Source organism: Elgaria multicarinata, chromosome 16, assembly GCF_023053635.1.
Source record: "Elgaria multicarinata webbii isolate HBS135686 ecotype San Diego chromosome 16, rElgMul1.1.pri, whole genome shotgun sequence".
In the NCBI taxonomy this organism is placed as follows: domain Eukaryota; kingdom Metazoa; phylum Chordata; class Lepidosauria; order Squamata; family Anguidae; genus Elgaria; species Elgaria multicarinata.
This window is the reverse complement of record NC_086186.1, coordinates 11,456,220-11,478,158: the sequence shown is the minus strand read 5'-3', so window position 1 is coordinate 11,478,158 and position 21,939 is coordinate 11,456,220. Positions and strand designations below refer to the sequence as shown.

Genomic DNA, 21,939 nt, shown 5'->3' with positions numbered 1-21,939 from the left:
CAATGTATGCATACATTGTAGTTGCAATGCAGTGAATGATTTTGCATTTGTGGGACTGGGGATGCGATTTTTATCCTTGACAGGATATTTAGGATCTTTCCCACTGCTTACTAAGATGTCCCCGTTATGACCATCCTCGGCACAAATTTCTTGCTATTATTCTCCGGTGCCTGTCAAACAGCCTTCTTGTAGATCAGATATGTGCTTGTCTTTCTGGCACTGATACTTTTATCACTGTCCAGGTAGCAAAATTTGCCTTGGCAGCGAGGAAAACATGCACCAAAACCCCAATGGCTTAGAGACGATGATTCTGTTAGGTATGGGTATGTATATGTATATCCAAACGTGTGACCGTACTGTATTGTCTTGTTTCTGTGTATACTGTTATGGCCTATGGCTCCAAGCAACAAAATTACTATTATTATTATTATTATTTATTTATATAGCACCATCAATGTACATGGTGCTGTACAGATTAAAACAGTAAATAGCAAGACCCTGCCGCATAGGCTTACAATCTAATAAAATCATAGTAAAACAATAAGGAGGGGTAGAGAATGCAAAACAGGCACAGGGTAGGGTAAGCAGGCACAGGGTAGGGTAAAACTAACAGTATAAAGTCCGCACAACATCAAGTTTTAAAAGCTTTAGGAAAAAGAAAAGTTTTTCGTTGAGCTTTAAAAGCTGCGATTGAACTTGTAGTTCTCAAATGTTCTGGAAGAGCATTCCAGGCGTAAGGGGCAGCAGAAGAAAATGGACGAAGCTGAGCAAGGGAAGTAGAGGCCCTTGGGCAGGCGAGAAACATGGCATCAGAGGAGCGAAGAGCACGAGTGGGGCAATAGTGTGAGATGAGAGAGGAGAGATAGGAAGGAGCTAGACCGTGAAAAGCTTTGAAGGTTAACAGGAGTTTATATTGGATTCTGAAGTGAATTGGAAGCCAATGAAGAGATTTCAGAAGTGGAGTAACATGGTCAGAGCGGCGAGCCAAGAAGATGATCTTTGCGGCAGAGTGGTGAACAGAAACCAACGGACTGATGTGAGAAGAAGGAAGGCCAGTGAGAAGAAGGTTGCAGTAGTCCAACCGAGAAATAACTAGTGCATGAACAAGCGTCTTGGCAGAAGAGACAGACAAAAATTATGGATCCAAAAGGCTTCCCTTTTAGCTAATGCCTGAGTTAAAGAATTTACTCATAGCTGAAACCCACACCTACTCATGAGAGATGGGTACATTCTAAAGAGTTTAGCTTCCCATATGATGGAGAGCCCAGAGAGGATCAGGAAGATTCATCTGACACTTTGGCCACAGAAGAGTCCCTTCCTGGTCACTTTTTTTTTTAATATCAGGTGCCATTTCCTCAGTGTTCCAATTGGAACTGAAGCAGGAACAAGAGTCAGCACCGATGCGCTGAAGGCAGGGATGACCACCTTGTGGCCTTCCAGATGTTCTGATCATCCCTCAGCACTGGCTATGCTGGCTAGAGCTGATTGGAGTGGTGGGGCGAAACATCTGGAGGGAACAAAACATCTGGAGGGCAATGGGTTGCTCACTCCTGACTTAAGGAGACCATTCAATCAGACAGTCATCACCTGAGCATCAAATATTGTTACAAAACGGGTCCTGGCATTAACTTGGATTTGAGAGATGATCCTGGTATTGCTTCCACATTTCTACTCATCATTGGCCATGTATTATTACTTTGGATCTCTGCCTCCTTTCCCTCCACCACCTCAATGCTCGGCTTTTAAAAATGGCAGGTTCTCCCATCTTAATCAGTTGTGCAACATTAACTGTCTTTTAACTTGGAAACTCTCTTTGAAATCTTCTTTATTTTCCAGGCAGATGCATTATATGGGAAGGAAGGAGCACCTCTAAAAAGTAAAATAAATACAACTAAATATTACCCAGAAAGCCATTCCAGTGCATCCTTTATCCAGTGCCTGGACAGCAGTATGATTTTTCTTCCTAGAAAATTAATCACCAACTATAGGTTTGCTGAAACTTTCAAACCAGTAAGCAGTTAAAGAGTCCCCAAAATATATATTTCAAAGAAAATGGGTGCCATCTGCTGGTCATTCTTCTCTGTCCTCTCCTGCTTTCAATTTTATTTCTTAAGGTTGTTTATTTTTTAAAAAAACTGGGAAATGAGATAGAAAAGGGAAGCTCCAATCTTTCTGGTAAGTACTTTCCATAACTTGGCTGTCTAACTGAAGCTGTATACACCTAGAACTCAGAAGTTGTCAATCCCATGGCGTTCAATGGGATTTACTCCCAGGTAAAGTGCATATAGAGAGGCCCGCCTGGCTCCTACACTGTACTGCTTTCGTCGCCAGCTGAAGACCTTTTTATTCTCTCAGTATTTTAACACTTAATTTTAACTTAAATTTAAATTTTACTGTTTTAACTCTGTATTTTAATTTTATATCAATTTTGCTGCGTGGTTTTTATCCTTATTGTGATTTTTATACTGTATTTTGTATTTGTGCTTTTAACCTGTTGGTTGTTTTATTATGGTTTTAATCTTTGTGAACCACCCAGAGAGCTTCGGCTATTGGGCGGTATAAAAATGTAATAAATAATAAAATTAAATAATAATAATAATAATAATAATAATAATAATAATAATAATAATAATAGAGATGACAGCCCAATCCAAGGAATGTTTCAGTGGCGTTTACTCCCAAGAAGCAAACGTGCATAGAATTGCAGCCACAGAAATGGTCATATTGGGTAAAAAGTAGGTCCAAAGTAGGGATAAGTCTATTTATTTATTTATTATTAATTACATTTCTATACCGCCCAATAGCCGGAGCTCTCTGGGCGGTTCACAAAAATTAAAACCATTCAAAGTGTAAAACAACAGTATAAAACCATAATATAAAATACAGTATAAAAGCTCAACCAGATAAAAATAGCAGCAATGCAAAATTACAAATTTAAAACACCAAGTTAAAATGTATTTATAGACTGTTAAAATGCTGGGAGAATAAAAAGGTCTAAACTGCGTTCCAAGGATCTTATTTGCTCCGGATAGAATTAAGGCTAAAGGTGCAATCCTAGACACGTTTACTTGGGAGTAAGTCCCATTGAACTCAGTGGGGCTTACTTCCGAGTAGACTGTAGGATTTTACTGTAAATAAATAACTTGGAGGAGGGAGTCCTAGGGAAATTGGGGGAGAAGGTGGAACAGCAAAAGATGCATGGAAATCAAGCGAACGAACAAAGATGAGATTTGCAAGACGATCGTACGTAACTGTCAATTAAAGGTTTGATATCTGAAAACGCCCGGTATGCTACAGCGCAGGCGCACTTTGGGGGAGGCAACCCTTCGGTAAGGCGCATGCGTGGAAAAGGTGGCACTACAAAGGAAGCGGAGGAGAGACCGGACTGAAGGCAGAACCTATCACAGTTTGAAGGGAGGTGACGTCAGGGACTGTAAGAATGAAGAGGGTAGCTGCCAAGGCGGTTCTCCAGAGCCCTGATAGCTCGCCGTGATCGTATAGTGGTTAGTACTCTGCGTTGTGGCCGCAGCAACCTCGGTTCGAATCCGAGTCACGGCAGGAGTGGGTATATACTTTTTTTCTTTTTAATTTGGCTAAAGCAAGGGTTTAAATTATTATCTTTAAATTGCGCTATATTAAAGTAAAAACTTACTATCACTCCAAAATTCAAAGCTTAGTGCCAGAATAGGGTCAGTTACACAAGAAAAAACTTTGCGTGCAGCAAGGCAATAATGATGCTTTACGCTCCAAAAATTAGTAATTTCTAGCCAAATGTGTATTTGTTGAGAAGAAGACTGTTTGAGGGTTAGGGGAAAGTGCTGGGAAATTTCACAGACTGCATTCTCAGGTAGAGCAGCAATAGGCTGGGCCTTCATGCTGACTGTTTTCAGATTACTACTTATTTGTTTCAGTTCACAGCAAGTAACAGTGATGATTTTATTGTATGTTTATGTATTATGTTTCATTGCTGTTTCATTGTTTGTTTTAACATGGCTGTTACCTATCCCATGTATGGGCTTTTTGAAATTATTTTATTTTTTTAGGTAAATAAAATCAGCTTCCCTCCCCTGGGAATGCAGAATACATTTCAATCCTATTTGTTCAATTTTCCCCCAGATTGGCCTTTATCACCAAAATTGCATTCATTTCAGTAGGTGGAGTTGGTGAACATTGGGTACCAGGGGCACGTCATGGGTAGGCCTGATTGGGCATGGGCCCAGGGCCCAGCAAGGGCCCACTGACAAAAGCTCCCTGGAGTTGCTTCTCTTCTTCATCTTTGCAACCTGCTTGTTCTGGCCTAGACATTGGTGGTGGTGAGGAGGAGGAGGAGGAGGAGAAGGAGGAGGTCCCATTACCTGCTTGCTCACTGTCTCTCTGCCTGTCTAGCCAGCAAGTGGTGTTAGAGTAAAAAACCCAACCAGAAGGGAGGGAACAGGAAAACCAGACAAGTCCAGGTTCAGTGACCACTTTATGGAACGACACGTGTAGGAGGAAACTCACCCTGGACGGATTGAAGACGAGCATCCCTCCCCATCATCCACAACCATCTTTTATAACATTCCTTGCCGCTCCTGATGAGCTCATAGCTCCTCCCTCCTCCCATCCCTTATTGATTGCAGAGTTATGCATTTTCCATAAATGAAACTATTTCTAACAGCTAACAACCGCATAATATTGTGGACAACTATGCCCCGTTTATGTAACTTACTGTACCAGATAAGCCCTCCATGCAAAGGCGGGGGAAGCTGACTTTGCTGACCATTGGGGTGGTTTTCGTGATAACAAGGAGCAAAGTGCTGACATGTCTGGGATTATGGCAACTTGGATCCGGGATCCAAGCCTTAGAAGCTGTGTTTTTGGAAACGGCTACATTTGCTGAGCAGATATGGGGTGTTCCTTGCAGGGGTAGAAAGCGCAGAGCAACCTGCCAACTGCCTTCTGATGACTCTTTATTAATGAACAGAGGGAAAGGAGGAGGGGTCTGGTGGCAGAGCCTTGAGTGCTTGGTGTACACTTTCCCCCCAGAAAACACTCTAATGGGGGTCTTTTGACCACCTTAACAGTGGTAGCAATGATGATTGAGAGGCAGAGGAGCAAGATCAGCTGGTAAGAATGGCTGTGAGAAGATCGACTCATTGGCTGCGTTCCGATGACACTTTAGGCACGGAGGAGGGAATAGGCAATGCCCAGTACCTTATTTCAGAAGTACTCCCCACATGACATGTTGTCCTCCCCCTGTTGCGCGGCTGAAAGTCCCAGCGTCCTTCTGGGTGGCTGATGCTCCTCCTGGCCCTATCCCATCATGCATTGGGAGTTCTGCCAACTGCAGAGGAACCGCCAGGGTGCTTTTGGCCGCTCCTGCTGAAGAACTCTATGACCTTCCAGAATAGCGCACTCAGATTGCACAACGGAGCCAGCCACATGACATGTTAATCAACGGGTCTCCGGATAAGCAAAGGAGCAGCCCGTTGTCCCCCCCTCCGTTGTTTAATTCCAGAAAATAATGTACTGTGAGTTGTGTGCCTGTTCTGTGTTGCTCCCCAGATGACAAAATAACACAAGGGATGATTGTCCCTTTACCCCCTGTTGATTACTGTGTCATAGAATCATAGAATAGTAGAGTTGGAAGGGGCCTATAAGGCCATCGAGTCCAACCCCCTGTCCAATGCAGGGATCCACCCTAAAGCATCCCTGACAGATGGCTGTTCAGCTGCCTCTTGAAGGCCTCTAGTGTGGGAGAGCCCACAACCTCCCTAGGTAACTGGTTCCATTGTCGTACTGCTCTAACAGTAAGTCATCCAAACCCAGCCATTGAGGATGTCTTCCCCGAAGACCCTTCAAAACTGCTGGCCACTTCGCAATCCAAGTTTCCAGGTGAAGCTGCAGATGCCCAAGTCTGTGAATTTGAGGGGCTTGTGTGTGTGTGTGTGTGTGTGTGTGTTTGTGTACTCAATCTATGTTGGAAATTCCAAACTTGCTCAGGGCATGTTGCTTGCTGACCATTGTTACTTCTGGAGATTTAAAGTTGGAGGTGATCAGAATGAGGATATATTATTTATTTATTTATTTATTTATTTAGAATATTTATATACCGCTCCCCATTGAAAAATTTCGAAGCGGTGTACAAGGTAAAATGAAATAAAAACAGAATAAAACAGTTAAAACAAAATTTAAAAGAAGCAAAAACAGAGATTCAAGGCTGCATAGTAAGGAAAGGCTTCTTGGAATAAAGATGTTTTCAGGAGGCGCCGAAAGGAGTACAAGGTTGGCGCCTGCCTGACCTCCAGAGGCAGGGAATTCCACAGGACATGAACTGCCCCACCACCAGTGAAGAGAGGGCAGGAAGGCAGTAGCAGCAAACACCAAAGGCAAGTTGAGCCCAGACCCAAATTTCAAAGGGTCCAGGCTTGCCTCACAGTGGGTCCAGACCTTAAAGGTGGAAGGGAGAGCTCACATGTCAAGTTCCCCTCCTTCGAAGTCTCGCACTATCCCCAAAGGCGGGATTGCCTAGGTCTTTCCTTCCTGTTGTGGGGCACAGTAGATGGGTGCGGGGGCGGATACTTACAACTTGTCTCGTTAGGTTCTTGTTGACTCTCACAACGTTCTTGGTGATGTGCTCCATGACAGGGCTCAGACTCTCCTCTTCGTACCCCGTGTAATAGCGCAGCTTGAGGTTCTGCAAGAGGGTGGCTGCTGTCAGAACCCGTTTTGGGGGCCCTGGCAACAGCCCCCTTGCTGGCCTCACCCACCAGTGGCGCCCAAGAACCCCAACCGGGCAGGAGAAGAACAGCAGGGGAGCTGGCAAAGCCTTCCAGACTCTCTGTGAGCCAGAAACAACTTGATGTAAGTCAGCCTTCCCCAATTTAGTGCCCTCTGGATGTGTTGGGACTACAGCTCCCATAATCCACCAGCCAGCACAGCTCTATAAAGTAGTTCCTGCTGCTCGTCGGGCAGAGGGCCACCATTTTATAGAGCTGGAGGGGTATTTGTGGGCCATCTAGTCCAACCCCCTCCCCTGCTCGATGCGAGGAATCCAGAGCTACAGCATACACAAGAAATGGCTATCCAGGGCACCGAACCCCCAATCCAGCCATAAGGACTAGATACTTGACCTAAAGAAAATAAGGTAGTAGGTACTTGCTTAAAAAGAAACGAAAGACACTAGATTCAGGGGTCAGAGGCTGTGGAAGTTGAATCTTGCACCTCCCACCAGCCTGTGTTTGCACAGTGTAAACTGGCATACACGTCGTTGGGTTTTGCTCCCAGGTCAGACGGAGACACAGAGCTTTGGAGCTGAGCCATGAAGAGCGGGAGGCCAGGAACACTGTGGCTTCCTCTTCGTGGACTCGGCTTCCAGCCACAGTTACTTCAGACGATGTGGGCTCCAGAATGCTTGGAATACTTTCCCACAGCCCTGCGTTCAACCAAGACTCACCCACTGGCCTTGTGACAAGACCTTCAGAGACAGGCAGAGAGCCGCAGCAGCAATCTCCGAAGGATTATAATGGACCATCTCGTAATCCAGCAGGGTCAATTCCATCAGGTATTTTGCTAGCAGGTACGATTCAGCAGACGGCTGGCAACACAAGAAAGGACTCCCATGAGATTGTCCGACAGGACCGAATCTTTATGACACCACCACCCAGCTGTGATTCGAGGGTTCCTCAACTTTTGCTTGCAGTGGGGTTTGTAACAACACCTAGAGGCGCTTTCCCCAAACTGGGAAACGCCAGATGTTTTAGAGTTCAATTCCCATCAGCCTCAGCGAGCATGGCCAATGGTCAGGAGTGCTGGGAGTTGTAGTCCAAAACAAGTGAAGGCCCCCAGGCTGGGGAAGGCTGGACCCATTACTTTGTATGAAATGCAGTCCAATCCAAAATCAGAAGGGAACCACATTTGAGTGTAGGAGCTTCCCAGTCCTATGCCAAGCGTGGTGTGGTGGCTAAAGTGTTGGACTGGGAGTCGGGAGATCCGGGTTCTAGTCCCTATTCGGCCATGGAAACCCACTGGGTGACTCTGGGCCAGTCACAGACTCTCAGCCCAGCCTACCTCACAGGGTTGTTGTTGTGAGGATAAAATGGAGAGGCAGATTATGTACACCACCTTGGGTTCCTTGGAGGAAAGAAGGCGGGATATAAATGCAATATTAATATTATTGTTAAGAATAGTAAGATCTGAGCGCCTCCAATACACAATGTTGGATACCCCTTCTAAAACAGGTTTTTAAGATGCCCCCTTCCCAAACTGTTATACTAGACTCCAATCCCAGCCTAAATTGCCGGCTCATGGACTTACGTCAGAAATTTTGGCTGCTCTCCTCAGGAAATGGAGTGGCAGTGGCCGGCCCAGGACAAAGTTAAGCTCTTTAAGGATGTTCTGCTCCATCGCATGGATCTGAGCGGCCTGGTATGCTCTGTCAGTTATGTAGACAAAGTCCAAAATACTCGGGGCATAGATCTCTTCGTATTTCGCAGCCAGGAGCATCGCCGTGACGCCGACCAACTGGAATTCCTTACGGAGGACAGGCCGGGCCTAGTGCGACACACAGACGTTTGGGCCTATCGCGCCACCGTCGGACACGGGCTTCTTTCTCGCTGTAGTGCGGTTGCAGTTCTCAAGGAACTAGTCAAGAGGCTGGTTCCTATGACCAGGTGGATGTTATTACAGTTTTGGTTATGAGGGCATCTTTGGGGGTCAAGACAAGCAGAGGCTCTCCGCCCCCCCACCCCACACACAATAGTCCCAGAGGGGCATGTTCTGCTATTTGGACCGTGCTAGAGGTCTACTTAGACCTAGCGAGAAATACATATCATACTAGCAGTCAGTTCCAGTACACCTTTTTCAAAGCACTGATTGGGCAGAAACTAATCAATCATGATTCACTCTGATCTCTCATTGAGAGAGATTTAGGCCCGGGTTTAAGTCTCATGACTAGTCCATCGTTTCAACATCAGCCAGCCTCCCAACCCAAGGCCTGCAGGGGCCTTCGGCCACTCTCAGGGCAGCCCCTCCCCCGGTGCCCCCTTGGCCTCTCCTGTACCTTCTGCCAGCAACGGGGCACTTTCCCACCACAATCAAGCTGCTTGGCGTAATGATCTCCAAGAGGCCAGTCCCGCTACTTAGGCTTTGCCAGAGGTGCAACTCCCAAGAGGCTAAATTCTCCATGGTTACACACAGTTTTAATTGTTTTTAGTTGCTTCTAAACAAAATAAATCTAACGGTTTTAATATAACAGTTCCATACATTTTTGGCTGTGTATATTATTTATGTTTACACTGGTCTGATTTTATCTGTACGCCGCCCTGTGATCCCAATGATATAGGGTGGGATACAAATGTTTAAATAAATAAATAAATAAAATACACAAGCCCTCTGGAGCCGTTGAATGCCTCCAGTTCACTTTTTGTTCTTGAGGAACAAGGAAAGAGTTGTATACGCAGTCAGGCGCGTACACGAGTTCGGAAGCCCAACAACAGAGCGGGCTGGCTGGAGTAGCCTAGCATCCTTTCGAATGCTGCGCTCTGTGGTTTGGCTCTGAGCTTACACCTGCCCCTGCTTGCCTCCTGTCCTGCCTGCCTACCTGCCTGCTTTCCTCAGTCTGCCATGAGCTGGTCAAAGCTCAGTAAAAGCACCAGAGGCAGAGCAAGGTGGCTGCTGCTTAAAGGTGAGGGGGCCCTCAACCTCAAAAAGAGGCTGCTCACTCCTGGCTTGGAGCTCTCTGCCCATGCGGGTAGGAACTTCTTCGCTGGCTCCCGCGGAAGCAGTAGCACCTTGGTGCTCAAAACAGGAGGCAGAAAGAGAGTTTCCTGTGAAGTTACACAGCTCAGGTCTCTCGGATGTGCTCTGGGCCACCACCAGCTTACTTGCAAGAAGCGATCCATGATGGTGACGCACATGTAGAGGGTCTCCTGCAGCAGCTGGAACCTCGCATGCACCTCCACCAGCCAGTCCACCAGAATGGCCCGCATGCACCCATTGAGCTCTGTGCCTTCGAGGTAGAAGGGAAACACGCACTGCTGCACCTGTTGAAGAGGCACGGCTTGTTTCAGAGCACGTCCCGTGCTTGAGAGGCCTGGGAACAGGCCGAGGAGAAGAGCAACCAGAGCGGCGGAGCCCTGCTGGACCAGAACACAGCTCCGGCGCAACAGCCCATGTCCAGCGGTTGGCTAGACAAAGCTTGCAGGCCCAGTGGAGGAGCAGCGGGTTCACCCTCCCTCGTGTAACTACCTCAAGCTGCCTCAGGTAGCGATAGATGCATACATGTTGCCCTTGGGTAAGCTTATTCAATCTCATGGCCTCCAATATCATCTGTACGCCGATGATACACAATTATATCTTTCATCTCCAGAACTTTCTCCTGATGTTCATGATCGTATCTCGGCATGTCTTTCAGATATCTCAGCTTGGCTGCTTCATCATCGTTTGAAACTTAATATGGCAAAGACTGAATTGCTTGTTTTTCCTCCTAAACCTTCTCCTCATCTCTCATTCTCTCTTACTGTCAATGATGTTACGCTTACTCCGGTCAAGGAAGCTCGTAGTCTTGGCTTTATATTTGATTCGTCGCTCTCCTTTATTCCTCATATTGAGGCAGTAGCTGAATCCTGTCGTTTTTTCCTGTATAATATTGCTAGGATTCGATCATTTTTGTCTGTCTCTTCTGCCAAGACGCTTGTTTATGCACTGGTTATTTCTCGGTTGGACTACTGCAACCTTCTTCTCACTGGCCTTCCTTCTTCCCACATCAGTCCGTTGGTTTCTGTTCATCACTCTGCCGCTAAGATCATCTTCTTGGCTCGCCGCTCTGACCATGTTACTCCACTTCTGAAATCTCTTCATTGGCTTCCAATTCACTTCAGAATCCAATATAAACTTCTCCTGTTGACCTTCAAAGCTTTTCACGGTCTAGCTCCTTCCTATCTCTCCTCTCTCATCTCACACTATTGCCCCACTCGTGCTCTTCGCTCCTCTGATGCCATGTTTCTCGCCTGCCCAAGGGCCTCTACTTCCCTTGCTCGGCTTCGTCCATTTTCTTCTGCTGCCCCTTACGCCTGGAATGCTCTTCCAGAACATTTGAGAACTACAAGTTCAATCGCAGCTTTTAAAGCTCAGCTAAAAACTTTTCTTTTTCCTAAAGCTTTTAAAACTTGATGTTGTGCGGACTTTACACTGTTAGTTTTACCCTACCCTGTGCCTGTTTACCCTACCCTGTGCCTGTTTGCATTCTCTTCCCCTCCTTATTGTTTTACTACAATTTTATTAGATTGTAAGCCTATGCGGCAGGGTCCTGCTATTTACTGTTCTACTCTGTACAGCACCATGTACATTGATGGTGCTATATAAATAAATAAATAAATAAATAAATAAATAAAAATAATAGATGTCCTTCACGTAGTCACTGCACAGCTGGGGGTCCTCCCTGTTGTCTGCATCAACATCTTCTACGTTGCGTTGCATCATCTCAGAGAATGCTTGGCACAGGTCCATTTCCATAGGGATGGGAACGGGATCCTAGTTTTTTAAAAAGGCGACAGCAGGAGCAAAGCCAAGACGCTCGGCGTGAGGTTCCGGAGGCCAGCTGCTGCCCCACAAGAAGCTGCGGCACCTGCACACGAGTTGCCTGACCGAGGTTACTTATGCCGCTTCCCCGGTCTGTCAAGAACCCAGCCCTCGCCTTCTTCCAAAGAACAAACTTGCAAGGTAGCTTTCTCAAGGATGCAAGGAAAGCTTCTGGACTCAACAGGGGTCTGAATCTACACATGTCTTTCACTGACTGAGGATGGTCAAACTTATGCATTGGGGTCAAAAAAGTTGTGAAACCTTTGGGGATCAAGGACTGCATGTGTAACGTATAGAAAAATAGCATGTGTTTACAGCACATACTACTGTGACTTGCAAAGGGCACAGCTGCATCATTTTAATTCTCGTATGTTTGCTTTATTCATTTAAAACATTTCTAGGCTCCCTTTTAGGGCAGAAAACCTCCCATGGCAGCTTGCAACATTAACATTCATCATCATCATCATCATCATCATCATCATCATGTAAAAACATGATATAGTAATAAGGTAGCAAACATTCATAAAACAGACACCAGCAACAAAACATTACTAAAAGCATACAGCATAACTGCAGCTATAGAGCAGCTCAGTCCAGTAAAATATAGTCAGGGGAAGGCCAAAGCAAAGAAGTAGATCTTCTTTGGATCTTTAAACTCCACTTCAACTTGCAGAGGGGAGGGAAGAGATGGGCAACTGTGTGTGGTGGAAGAAGTCATAAAAACTATCTAGGGAAAAGCAGAACCACAGCCAGGCCCCCCCAGGGACAGATGAAAAAGGAGGACAGCAAAGAGGAAGCGTGGCAGACATACAAGATAGAAGAAAAAATGAACTTACAAAAGGCTGAAGTAAATTTACCTCCAGCGCAGACAGTGGTGAAAGTTGCACGTCTTCAATATTAGATGGTTTCTAAAAATGTCTAAATATATTTATATCCCTGTTCTGTTCCCCCCTGCCTCCTCTTCACACCAGGCAGGGAAGCTCCGTACCCATAGGAAGGGTTTGATTGAATTTCTCCAACGATAGTGCCCTGTCCCTGCAAGAAATATCTTTTGAAATAGGGTTGATTCAAAAGCAGTTTGCAATACAGTGAAGGGGTCAGGATTCCCACTGGCCACGTAGCTCTCTGGGTTGCTGCCACTGTTGTCAAACTTAAGCGGAGAGATCTATTGTGCTTCCAAAAGAATGAGACCTACCAGCTTTGCCAGCCTGACTTCTTTTAACCCAAGACCGGGAAGGTTGTGTTTCGCTGCTGCATTTGTCAACCTGGAAAGGCCTTCAATGGTTGCTTGGGAATTCTGTTTCCTGTCAAGGGAAGACAGACCGTGAACGACTTACGGAGCTCAAGAACCAGCTCGGCAGAGCAACAGTGTTCACCTTGACTCCTTTGGGTCTTCGGGCTGCTATCTTGTTGCTGATTTGCCTCAAAGGGCTCCTTGTGCCATTCAGTTGCCTGCAGGCCTTGGCGTGATCTACTGGCACGCCACTCTCCACGTGATTTGTGATCTGCAAGAGATGGCTCAACGTGACTCCTCCAGTGGGGCAGCACCCTCCACCAGTAAGCTGATTGTTTAGAGTTGGCCACTAAGATCCATGGTAAAAACCCTCAGAATTTTGCAGCATCACCCATTTTCTGCACCCTGAAAAACTGAACGCTGCAACCTGCATAAATTATGCAAAATCAGACACAGAATGTTTTTCCTTGTTTACACAAAACAGCCCCCCCCCCCACGAAAAAGAGTCAACGAGTTGTGCAAGTTTAGCAATGGAAAGGCTTGGCACTTAAGCAAGCCACTGAACCACCACCCCAGCTAATGGAATTGCTGTTGGTACTATACTCCCAGCTGGGAGATGTCCTGCGGTCCCATTTCCATGCATATCTTTCCAGCCACTAAGGGACAGAAGCTTTGACAAAAGCAACCAACATAACAAAAGCTTTGGTGCTGAAGAAAGTGAGCTCTGCACCCAGCGGCACGTCCTATCATCCAACGCACTCACACTTGTGATGGAATCAGGACATGCACAGACCCCCAAAATGCCCCGTGCCCCTTCACCCACCACTTAATGGGCAAAGACTCCCTCTTCTGTTTTAGGGGAGCAGATCATTGTGGCGTTACACCCCACAAGTGAATTCCAAATGTATGTCTGCAGTTTGTAAGTCTGTGGTTTGTAGAATGTTGGCCTGAGTGGGCGGAGTTAGAATGTCTTGGGAGGGGGGAGGAGTGATATATAAGGGAAGGACTGAGGGGATTGTGAGTTCTTTCCAGGGAGACTTGTTAGGGACTCTTAGAGTCTGTAGTGCTCTCTGTATTTATGGTACTTAAGTTCTGGGAAATTTGAGAGTCAGTGTAGTGAGTGGTGTCTTTAGAGTGTGGTGTGCACGTAGTGGAAGTATATTAATCAATACTGATAATAAAGAAAGTTCAAGAGTGATTGTGTGAGAGAAAGGAAAGCGCGAATGTGAGGGTGACAGGATTGTATAGAAGGTTTCAAAAAGGTTTTTAAATGTTGTTATTTGAAACAAAGCTTATGAACTTTTAAAAATAAATTTTGATTGTTTATTTTAAAACTACCACAAAAATCCCACGTGTCTGTTTGGCATTTATCATCTTATGTTTACACATTCAGCACCCACTCTGACAATAATTCACCTAAGCAGGTATAACTCACAGCGCATTATTATATATATTAAAATCCTTCTCCATTTTAAACCCCTTTCTCCACATAGTTTGGAGGAAGGTGGGCTTTATCCCTTGCCTCAGGCATATCAAGCAGTGGTGTTTGGCTTGAGAAGGGAGTAGCCTTGGCCAGGTCTGTTGTTCAGAGCCTGTGTTGCCCCATAGTAAGTGGTGGCAGACGTGAGGTCTGGTGTTCAGAGTCTGTGTCGTGGCATAAAAGGTGGTGGCAGCGTCGGGATCCGAAGTAGACTCTGTTCATTTTTAGTGACAGAAGTCAAAAAGGATTTTATTTGTGAACAGGACAGAGGGTGGTTACTGTAAAGCACCTCTGAGGTCCTTAGCTGTGAAAGTTATATATTACCTAAGTCAGAGGTTGCACTGATACAATTCTCTGACAGGATATTTTTGTCTGTGGTGAGATACATATTATAAAATATCAAGTTTACCACTCCTGACCTCAATTGAAAACTCCCAGTACCATTTTATTTATTAAGGTTAAGTCTCTGTCTAATAACGATGGAGATCTTAGGGTTGAAGAAAGATGCTCTGTCAGACAGATGTAAACGTTTAAATTTGCCAACTGAAGGAAAGTCAGTTGATGAAATGAAATGGGCTCTTATAGAATATTACAGAGTTCATGCTGCAGGTGAAACTGAGGTAAATCCTCTGAGGCAAGTGCCTGTAGAAATGTCTCCTCAATACATTCAGCTAGAAATGGAGAAAATAAAACAACAAAGAGAACAACAAGAAGCTAATAGACAACTTGAATTAGAAAAGATAAAACAACAGGAAAAAATTGAATTGGAAAGGATAAAACAAAGAGATAGAGAGTTAGAACAACAAGGAGAGTTGAAGAGAGCTGAGTTGGAACAGCAAGAGGCTGATAGAGAATTGAAGAGAGCTGAGATAGAACAACAAGAAAGGCTGAGTGAAGCAGAAATAAGATTAAGAGAAAAAGATAGGGAGCTGGAGCTAGAACGAATTGCTTTAGAAAAGAGAAAATTTGAGCGGGAAGATCAGAGGAGAATTGAGGAAGGGGCTAGACCTCCCAAATTATCTCCTAAAGACTTTACCCCTTATGTTGATAGGCAAGATCCCCAAATTTTCTTCAATACCTTTGAAAAGGCAGCCATGATGTGGGAAGTAAAACCACAAGATTATATGAAGTTTATCCCTAACTTGATCAAGGGAGACCTGGCTGAAATTTATAACAGTTTTCCTGTAGGAGAAGCTTTAGATTTTGCCTCATTTAAAACAGCAGTTTATAAAAGATTTCGCTATGGGCCTGAGTATTTCCGGAAGAAATTTAGAAGCCTTAATGCTGTGTCATCCAAATCTTTTGTGGAGTTGGGACACAAGTTAGCAGATCATTTTGAAAAATGGATCACCTGCGCTGAGGTGAAAACCAAACAAGATTTAGTTGATCTGATGATTAAAGATCAATTAATTTTTCAAATCCCTCAAGAATTAAGATTGCTGGTGAGAGATAGAGACCCAAAAACATATCAAGATGCAGCTTCCCTGGCTGATCAATTTTCCTTAAACCGGGGCTATCATATGACCAGCAAGTCTACTAAAGAAAATAATATTAAACCAGGGTATAAACCTAATGGGGGTAAAAAGGAAGCTGAGGTAAATAAAAATCAGATGCCAACAGAAAAGGCGGGAAACACCACCAAACCTATGTTTGGAAATACAGACCTCACATGCCATCATTGTGGGTTGGTGGGGCATATTAGACCACAATGTCCCAAGCTGAGGGAAGAGAAAAGTACCTCAGTAAGGAGAGTGGATATAAATAAAGATGCTGAACATACCCAAAGTTCCCAGTGTTCCACATTAGTGTGGGAAAATGTTTTAATAAATGGAAAGAAGCATAGAGCTGTTCTAGATACTGGAGCTTGTTTGTCTGTGATTAGAGCAGACCTTGTGAGGAGGGAGGAGATTATTCCTCACAGAAAAATTAACATCAAACCTGTGACAGGGTGTGGTAAATAACTGGCAAGGAGTCCAACTGCATGAAGATGAGGCATCCCAAACAGGTCGCCCCGTCCTGATTTTATTAAGAGCTAAATGGTTACATTCCTTGTTCACAAGCTATGATTGGTTGTTGAATACATGATTACCTCGTGCACAGAAGGTGCTTGTTAATGTGTGTTCAGCATGAATATACCATATAAGGGTTAAGGAAACGCGTGATCATGGTGCCTTCAATACTGTATTGTTTTCTCTATGGCTTTTGCGTCAGCACATTCTCGGCATGGTTAGCCAGTGCCAAGAAGTTCCTTAGCAAGGCCTATCTTATCATTGTCCTCAGCACATCTCAGTATGGTCTGCCAATACTGAATGTGTGCCAGAGAGGAACAACAATAACCCCCACATCTCCCCTTTTTTTATTCTTTCAATTGTAAAGCCTTGTAAGCATAATAAATTTGACGTTTGCTTGGTTTTGAAGCTCTGGGACGGCAAGAGGGAACACACCATGAACAGTAATCCTGGGATGCATTGTATGAAACAGCAGAAGGTGATTAATAAAAATACAATCAATACAGCATATTGAAATATAGTTTTGAACCATCCTGTTGGAAACCAGGACCATAAAAACTTCCACCACTCAGTTGCAATATCTTGTTTGACTGCATGTGCATATGTTTTAAGTAAGTCCAGTTGGTGTTGAATTTGGTTACTATTGTCTGTGAGATTGAAACAGCACATGTTTTCCACAGCTTCGCAGCCAAGATGTCTTTGTAACAACAAAAAGTCAATTGCAGCTTGATTGTCCAGTATAGCATGTCTTAAATCCTGTTGTTCTTGAATCAAAAGTCCAATAGCAATGGAAGTACTGTTAATTGTCTTTGCTAGTAAACATGCCAGATGCCCAAGTTGTTTGGCATTTCCCACAGCCAATCCAGGAACCCCGACAAGACTCATAGCCAGGGAGATATACTCTGCTGGACTCATAACAGTGACATTGCCATCACAACCTGCATTCATAGTCTCAGTCTCTCTTTTCTGTCGAGTGCTTTTAGTAGGCCGGGGTGGTAGAATCACTGTCAAGCGACTTAGACAACATTGTGTTAAGGTTATATTAGCTGGTACATAATTATAAGTACGAGACCCACATGTGAAAAACCATCCAATTGGCAATATAATGTGTCCATAATTACTTGTTACATTTTCTATCTTTGAACAATTCCACAAAGAAGGTCCTGGGGACAAACAACCTTTTAGTGGACGGTGAATAGAGCAATTTATTATTCTAGCACATGTGTTATTCTTGTGGTTTACAACATATGGGGTGTATAACTGTATTGCATTTTGAGGCAACTGGTATGTAGCAATTCCCCATTGGGCCATGGTATGATAATGAATCTCACTAAAGTTCATAAATTTACTCAACCCAGTAACGTTACCAAGAGAACCAGGAGCTTTGCATATGGGAATGAGACATGTACTAAGTAATCCATGCATATCTGGAGCATCAGAAAGACAGAAATAACTGGTGTTTACTATTTTTGCTAACTTGATCCATACATTGTACTGCAATCTATCATGTAGTGGAGTGCTTATAACTGGACAAGTTATACAGCTAAGTAGTATAATTATTGTCAGCAAAGAATTAGCATTTAAGCAAGCAAATGCAGTAACTAGAAAATTCTCTGGAGTTGGATCAACATGCTGTTGCTCCATTAACTTTTGAGCTTGGAGAGATAACGCCTTTATCTCTCCCCATGTTGGTTTATGTTTTTGGTATGTTTATGTTCCCTGATATATAAGGGAATGACTGAGGGGATTGTGAGTTATTTCAGGGGTTCTTGTTCTTGTTCTTTTCAGGAAACCTTTTCAGGGAGACTTGTTAGGGACTCTTAGAGTCTGTAGTGCTCTCTGTGTTTATGGTACTTAAGTTCTGGGAAATTTGAGAGTCAGTGTAGTGAGTGGTGTCTTTAGAGTGTGGTGGGCACGTAGTGGAAGTATATTAATCAATACTGAGAATAAAGAAAGTTCAAGAGTGATTGTGTGAGAGAAAGGAAAGCGCGAATGTGAGAGTGACAGGATTGTATGGAAGGATTCAAAAGGGTTTTTAAATGTTGTTATTTGAAACAAAGCTTATGAACTTTTAAAAATAAATTTTGATTGTTTGTTTTTAAACTACCACAAAAATCCCATGTGTCAGATCATCCACAGCACACACTTCATGAGGAGGCCTTATTATTATTAATAGTATTTATTTATATAGCACCATCAATGTTCATTGTGCTGTACAGAATGCCTACAATGTAACACGCAGAGCCCACGCCTGGGCCAGGGGGTCGAAAGGCGCCGAGAGAAAGAACAGCAGCATTCACAACACAACAAAAGCTGCTGAAATGCACATGACACAGTTCTGTAGACTAGGGAGGAAAGGAAAAAGGAAAGGAACCTCTCGTGCAAAGCACTTGAGTCATTGCTGACTCCTAGAGGGACGCCTGCTTTCGCTGACGTTTTCTTGGCAGACTTTGCAGCGGGATGGTTTGCCATTGCCTTCCCCAGTCACGGTTACCTTTCCCCCAGCTAGCTGGGTACTCATTTTACCGAGCTCGGAAGGATGGAAGGCTGAGTCGACCTGAGCCGGCTGCCTGAGAACCAGCTTCCACTGGGATTGAACTCAGGTCGTAGGGAGAGTTTCGGCTGCAGTAACTGCCGCTTACCACTCTGCGCCACAGTAGGTGTCATTTGTATGCATGTCGCACCTGGTGAAATTTCCTCTTCATCACAACAGTTAAAGCTGCAGGAGCTATACTGCAGCTATACTGTGACCAGATTTAAAAGAGGGCAGGGCACCTGCAGCTTTAATTGTGATGAAGAAGAAATTTCACCAGGGTCTCCATATATACAAATGACATCTGCTGAAATTCTCCTTTCAATACAACTGTTAAAGATACAGGAGCCCTGTCCTCCTTCTCATATGGTCACCCTACTATAGACAGAGTCGTCCGGCGGACAGTTGAGGGCTCCCCCCCCAAGGATGGTTTCGCACCCCCAACTTTTGAGTGGCAAAGGCAGCACCACGGGGGGGGGTGGCTTCTTGTGGGGAAGAGACCCCCCTGCAGGGGCAGAGGCGGTTGGCTTTGTATTCATTCATTTATTTATTATTTATTTATTATTTATTATGTTTTTATACCGCCCAATAGCCGAAGCTCTCTGTATTCTGGTTTCTTTACAAGCATACAGGCGGAAGTTCTCTTAACTTGGCACCACCCAGGTGTGTCAGAATTACAACTCCCATAATGCTCAGCCAGCAGCACCAATGGCCAAGGCTCATTATTATTATTATTATTATTATTACTACTACTACTACTACTACTACTACAACATTTACTACTACTACATTTATATGTCACCTTTTCCTCTCCCTCTTGCAAGGAGCCCAAGGCGGCTGAGGTGGTCTTCCTTCTCCTCCTGCTGCTGCTCTCTTGTGAGGTAGGTTAGGCTGGGAGTCAACATCTGCCCCAGAGTGAGCTTCACAGTCTCCACCGCCCCACTCCATCACCCTAACCACTGCACCACACTGCGCCTCTCAGCAACCATGGGAGCTGTAGTCCAACCCACGTGGAGGGCGTCAGGTTGGGAAAGGCCGGCCTGAGTGGAGGCGAACCACCGCTGCGCTCCTCGAAGCCACCCCTCAGCTCGCCAGAGACCTCTCTCCTCAGGAGACCTCTCATTCCCCACAAAACAGGGTGGTACAAAACATGGTTCAAATTAGCCCTAAATGAAAATCGTAAGACTGGAATGTCTTTCTTAGAAGTAGATCTGTCATTTCAGCACCTACAATAGTCACAGTGTTTTCTTTTTTAAGACATTTCCTATCACCGTAAGGACTAGAAACTTGCTTTATTTTAAAGAATCCCTCAGCTGAGGCTCCCCACATTCATTCAACTACAACTGAGGATTTTGAAGGCAAGACTGCCAAGAGGCAGTACTGCTGCGATTAGCTCTATGAATGCAGAGGGCAGCTGCTACATCTTTTTCCAGGTTCCCCTCTGGTCTCCTTGCTCACCCGTCTTTTTCTACTATCCTGCAGACCACAGCAAGGAGTGTGTGGGGAGGGGAGACATAGTAAGACCAGTGAAAGAACAAGATAGGAATTTGAAAAGCTACTTCCAGTCTCAGTGCATTTAAAGTTATGGCCGCTGTTCACGCATGTAGGTTTTGGTTTTGCGTGTGCCTTGTAGAAGTGTCATGTGCATCTATGAGGAAATGCGTATTAACCCTTTTTGTAAGGCCGTACCAAGAAAGAGCTGTTCTTCCAGGCATTTGCGATACATGATGAAAACTCTCTCCAGTACCATTACTTTCATGCAGAAACTCAGACTCCCCCCCCCCCCGCCCTCAAATAGCCCACATACGGATTTAAGTACAGATCTCACACCAGTGAATTAATATTTGTTTGAACAGAAGGGGTTTGTATACCTAGACCGGAATAAAAAACAAGACTGCAGGTTCAGTCCTTTTTATTGCATAAAAAAAGAGAGAATGACAGTGGAATTCAATATGAAAAGGGTATTGGAAGCATACTGTTGTGTTATGTTCAAACGTGGAGATACTGCAGAAACCTAAGGTGATGCATTCAAGCTAGTAAAAGCATATTAAATGGAGGAAACATTTTCCCAAAGCCTGTTTTATTCTCTTTATAGTGCATGCCTGGCTGTAACTTTATAAAACAGGAGCTAGTCTGCAACTCCTCCTGCATTCCCACATCAAAAGAATTAAAGATTTGATTTTAAAACCACACATATCTCTACATGATAGTTGTCAGTAACAGATAGAAAGCTGGTCTCCCATGCTTAAAGCCCACAGGTCTTTTCCCTACGGATGGTTCTTTGCAGTTATTTTTATTTATTGCTCTCTCTCCCTCTCTCACCCCCCCCCAGGGTGGGGGGGTCAGATTATTCTGCTGCTTAACATGCCCTGCCATAGGAACAGTTTCTAGAACAGTTTCAAACTGATTTTTCAGAAACAACACAACAGACAGGTAGATTCAGCTAACTTTAACTGCAAAACTAAAATTAAAAAAAAACAAAAAACACCACCCAGATCCCATGACAGAGCAGGGACCCTGAAAAGTTCTATGAAGTCATGGATATTTGCCTTAAGAAATGAATTTGTAAGTATTGATTTAATCTTAGTAGTTGTTTTTTTTTATTTTCCTTTTTTTTTTTTTACAAAACCAGTGTGTTCGACGCTATCGACAGGTTAGGGCCATAGGCCCGTTGCTCGGGCGATGATTGCTGTGGTAGATCTATGACAATTATTGGGCCAGGAGGCGACGAATCTTGAATTTCTCCCTCCGAAAGTGATGCCGTGTTTTGTTGACTCCCTCTCGATGTATGGGGCCGATCGCCGTGGTTAGACGAGCAATGGCTATGGGCTGGAGTTGGTTCTCTTTGATATCGAGAAATGCTGTCCTCGCAAGTTCTTTGCGCCTCTGTATGATCAGCCCCCGACATCGAGCACGTCGGTGTCGAAGGGGTTGGGCGCGGGCATGGTGGCGAGGCAGAAGTTTTCCTGTACTTTTTTGCATGGTTCCTTGTATTGCATTTCTTTGCACATGTTATGTGCTTTAGTGACCTCCGCAAACTTGCAGGCAAGATTATCTGCTTTAGAAAGTAGAATTGTGTGGTCTTTTATTTTTTTGTTTTTATTTTTTACATAGAGTCAAGCTT

At 44.5% G+C, this 21,939-nt stretch overlaps 1 protein-coding gene and 1 non-coding gene across 2 annotated transcripts; one reads left to right on the top strand and one right to left on the bottom strand.

The window, feature by feature from the left end:
- Nucleotides 1–3,486: 3,486 nt before the first annotated feature.
- On the top strand, nt 3,487–3,558 carry TRNAH-GUG (transfer RNA histidin (anticodon GUG)). The gene has a single exon. It is a non-coding gene; the product is annotated as a tRNA-His (tRNA).
- Nucleotides 3,559–6,457: 2,899 nt separating this feature from the next.
- LOC134409744 (G2/mitotic-specific cyclin-B2-like) lies at nt 6,458–21,760 on the bottom strand. The gene is made up of 8 exons (XM_063142643.1): nt 21,722–21,760; nt 12,936–13,064; nt 11,384–11,511; nt 10,228–10,255; nt 9,864–10,022; nt 8,296–8,532; nt 7,436–7,576; nt 6,458–6,676 (listed from the first exon to the last, which is right to left on the bottom strand). The coding sequence occupies exons 1-8, from the start codon at nt 21,758–21,760 to the stop codon at nt 6,458–6,460; spliced, it is 1,080 nt and encodes a 359-aa protein (XP_062998713.1).
- Between the last annotated feature and the right edge of the window lie 179 nt (nt 21,761–21,939).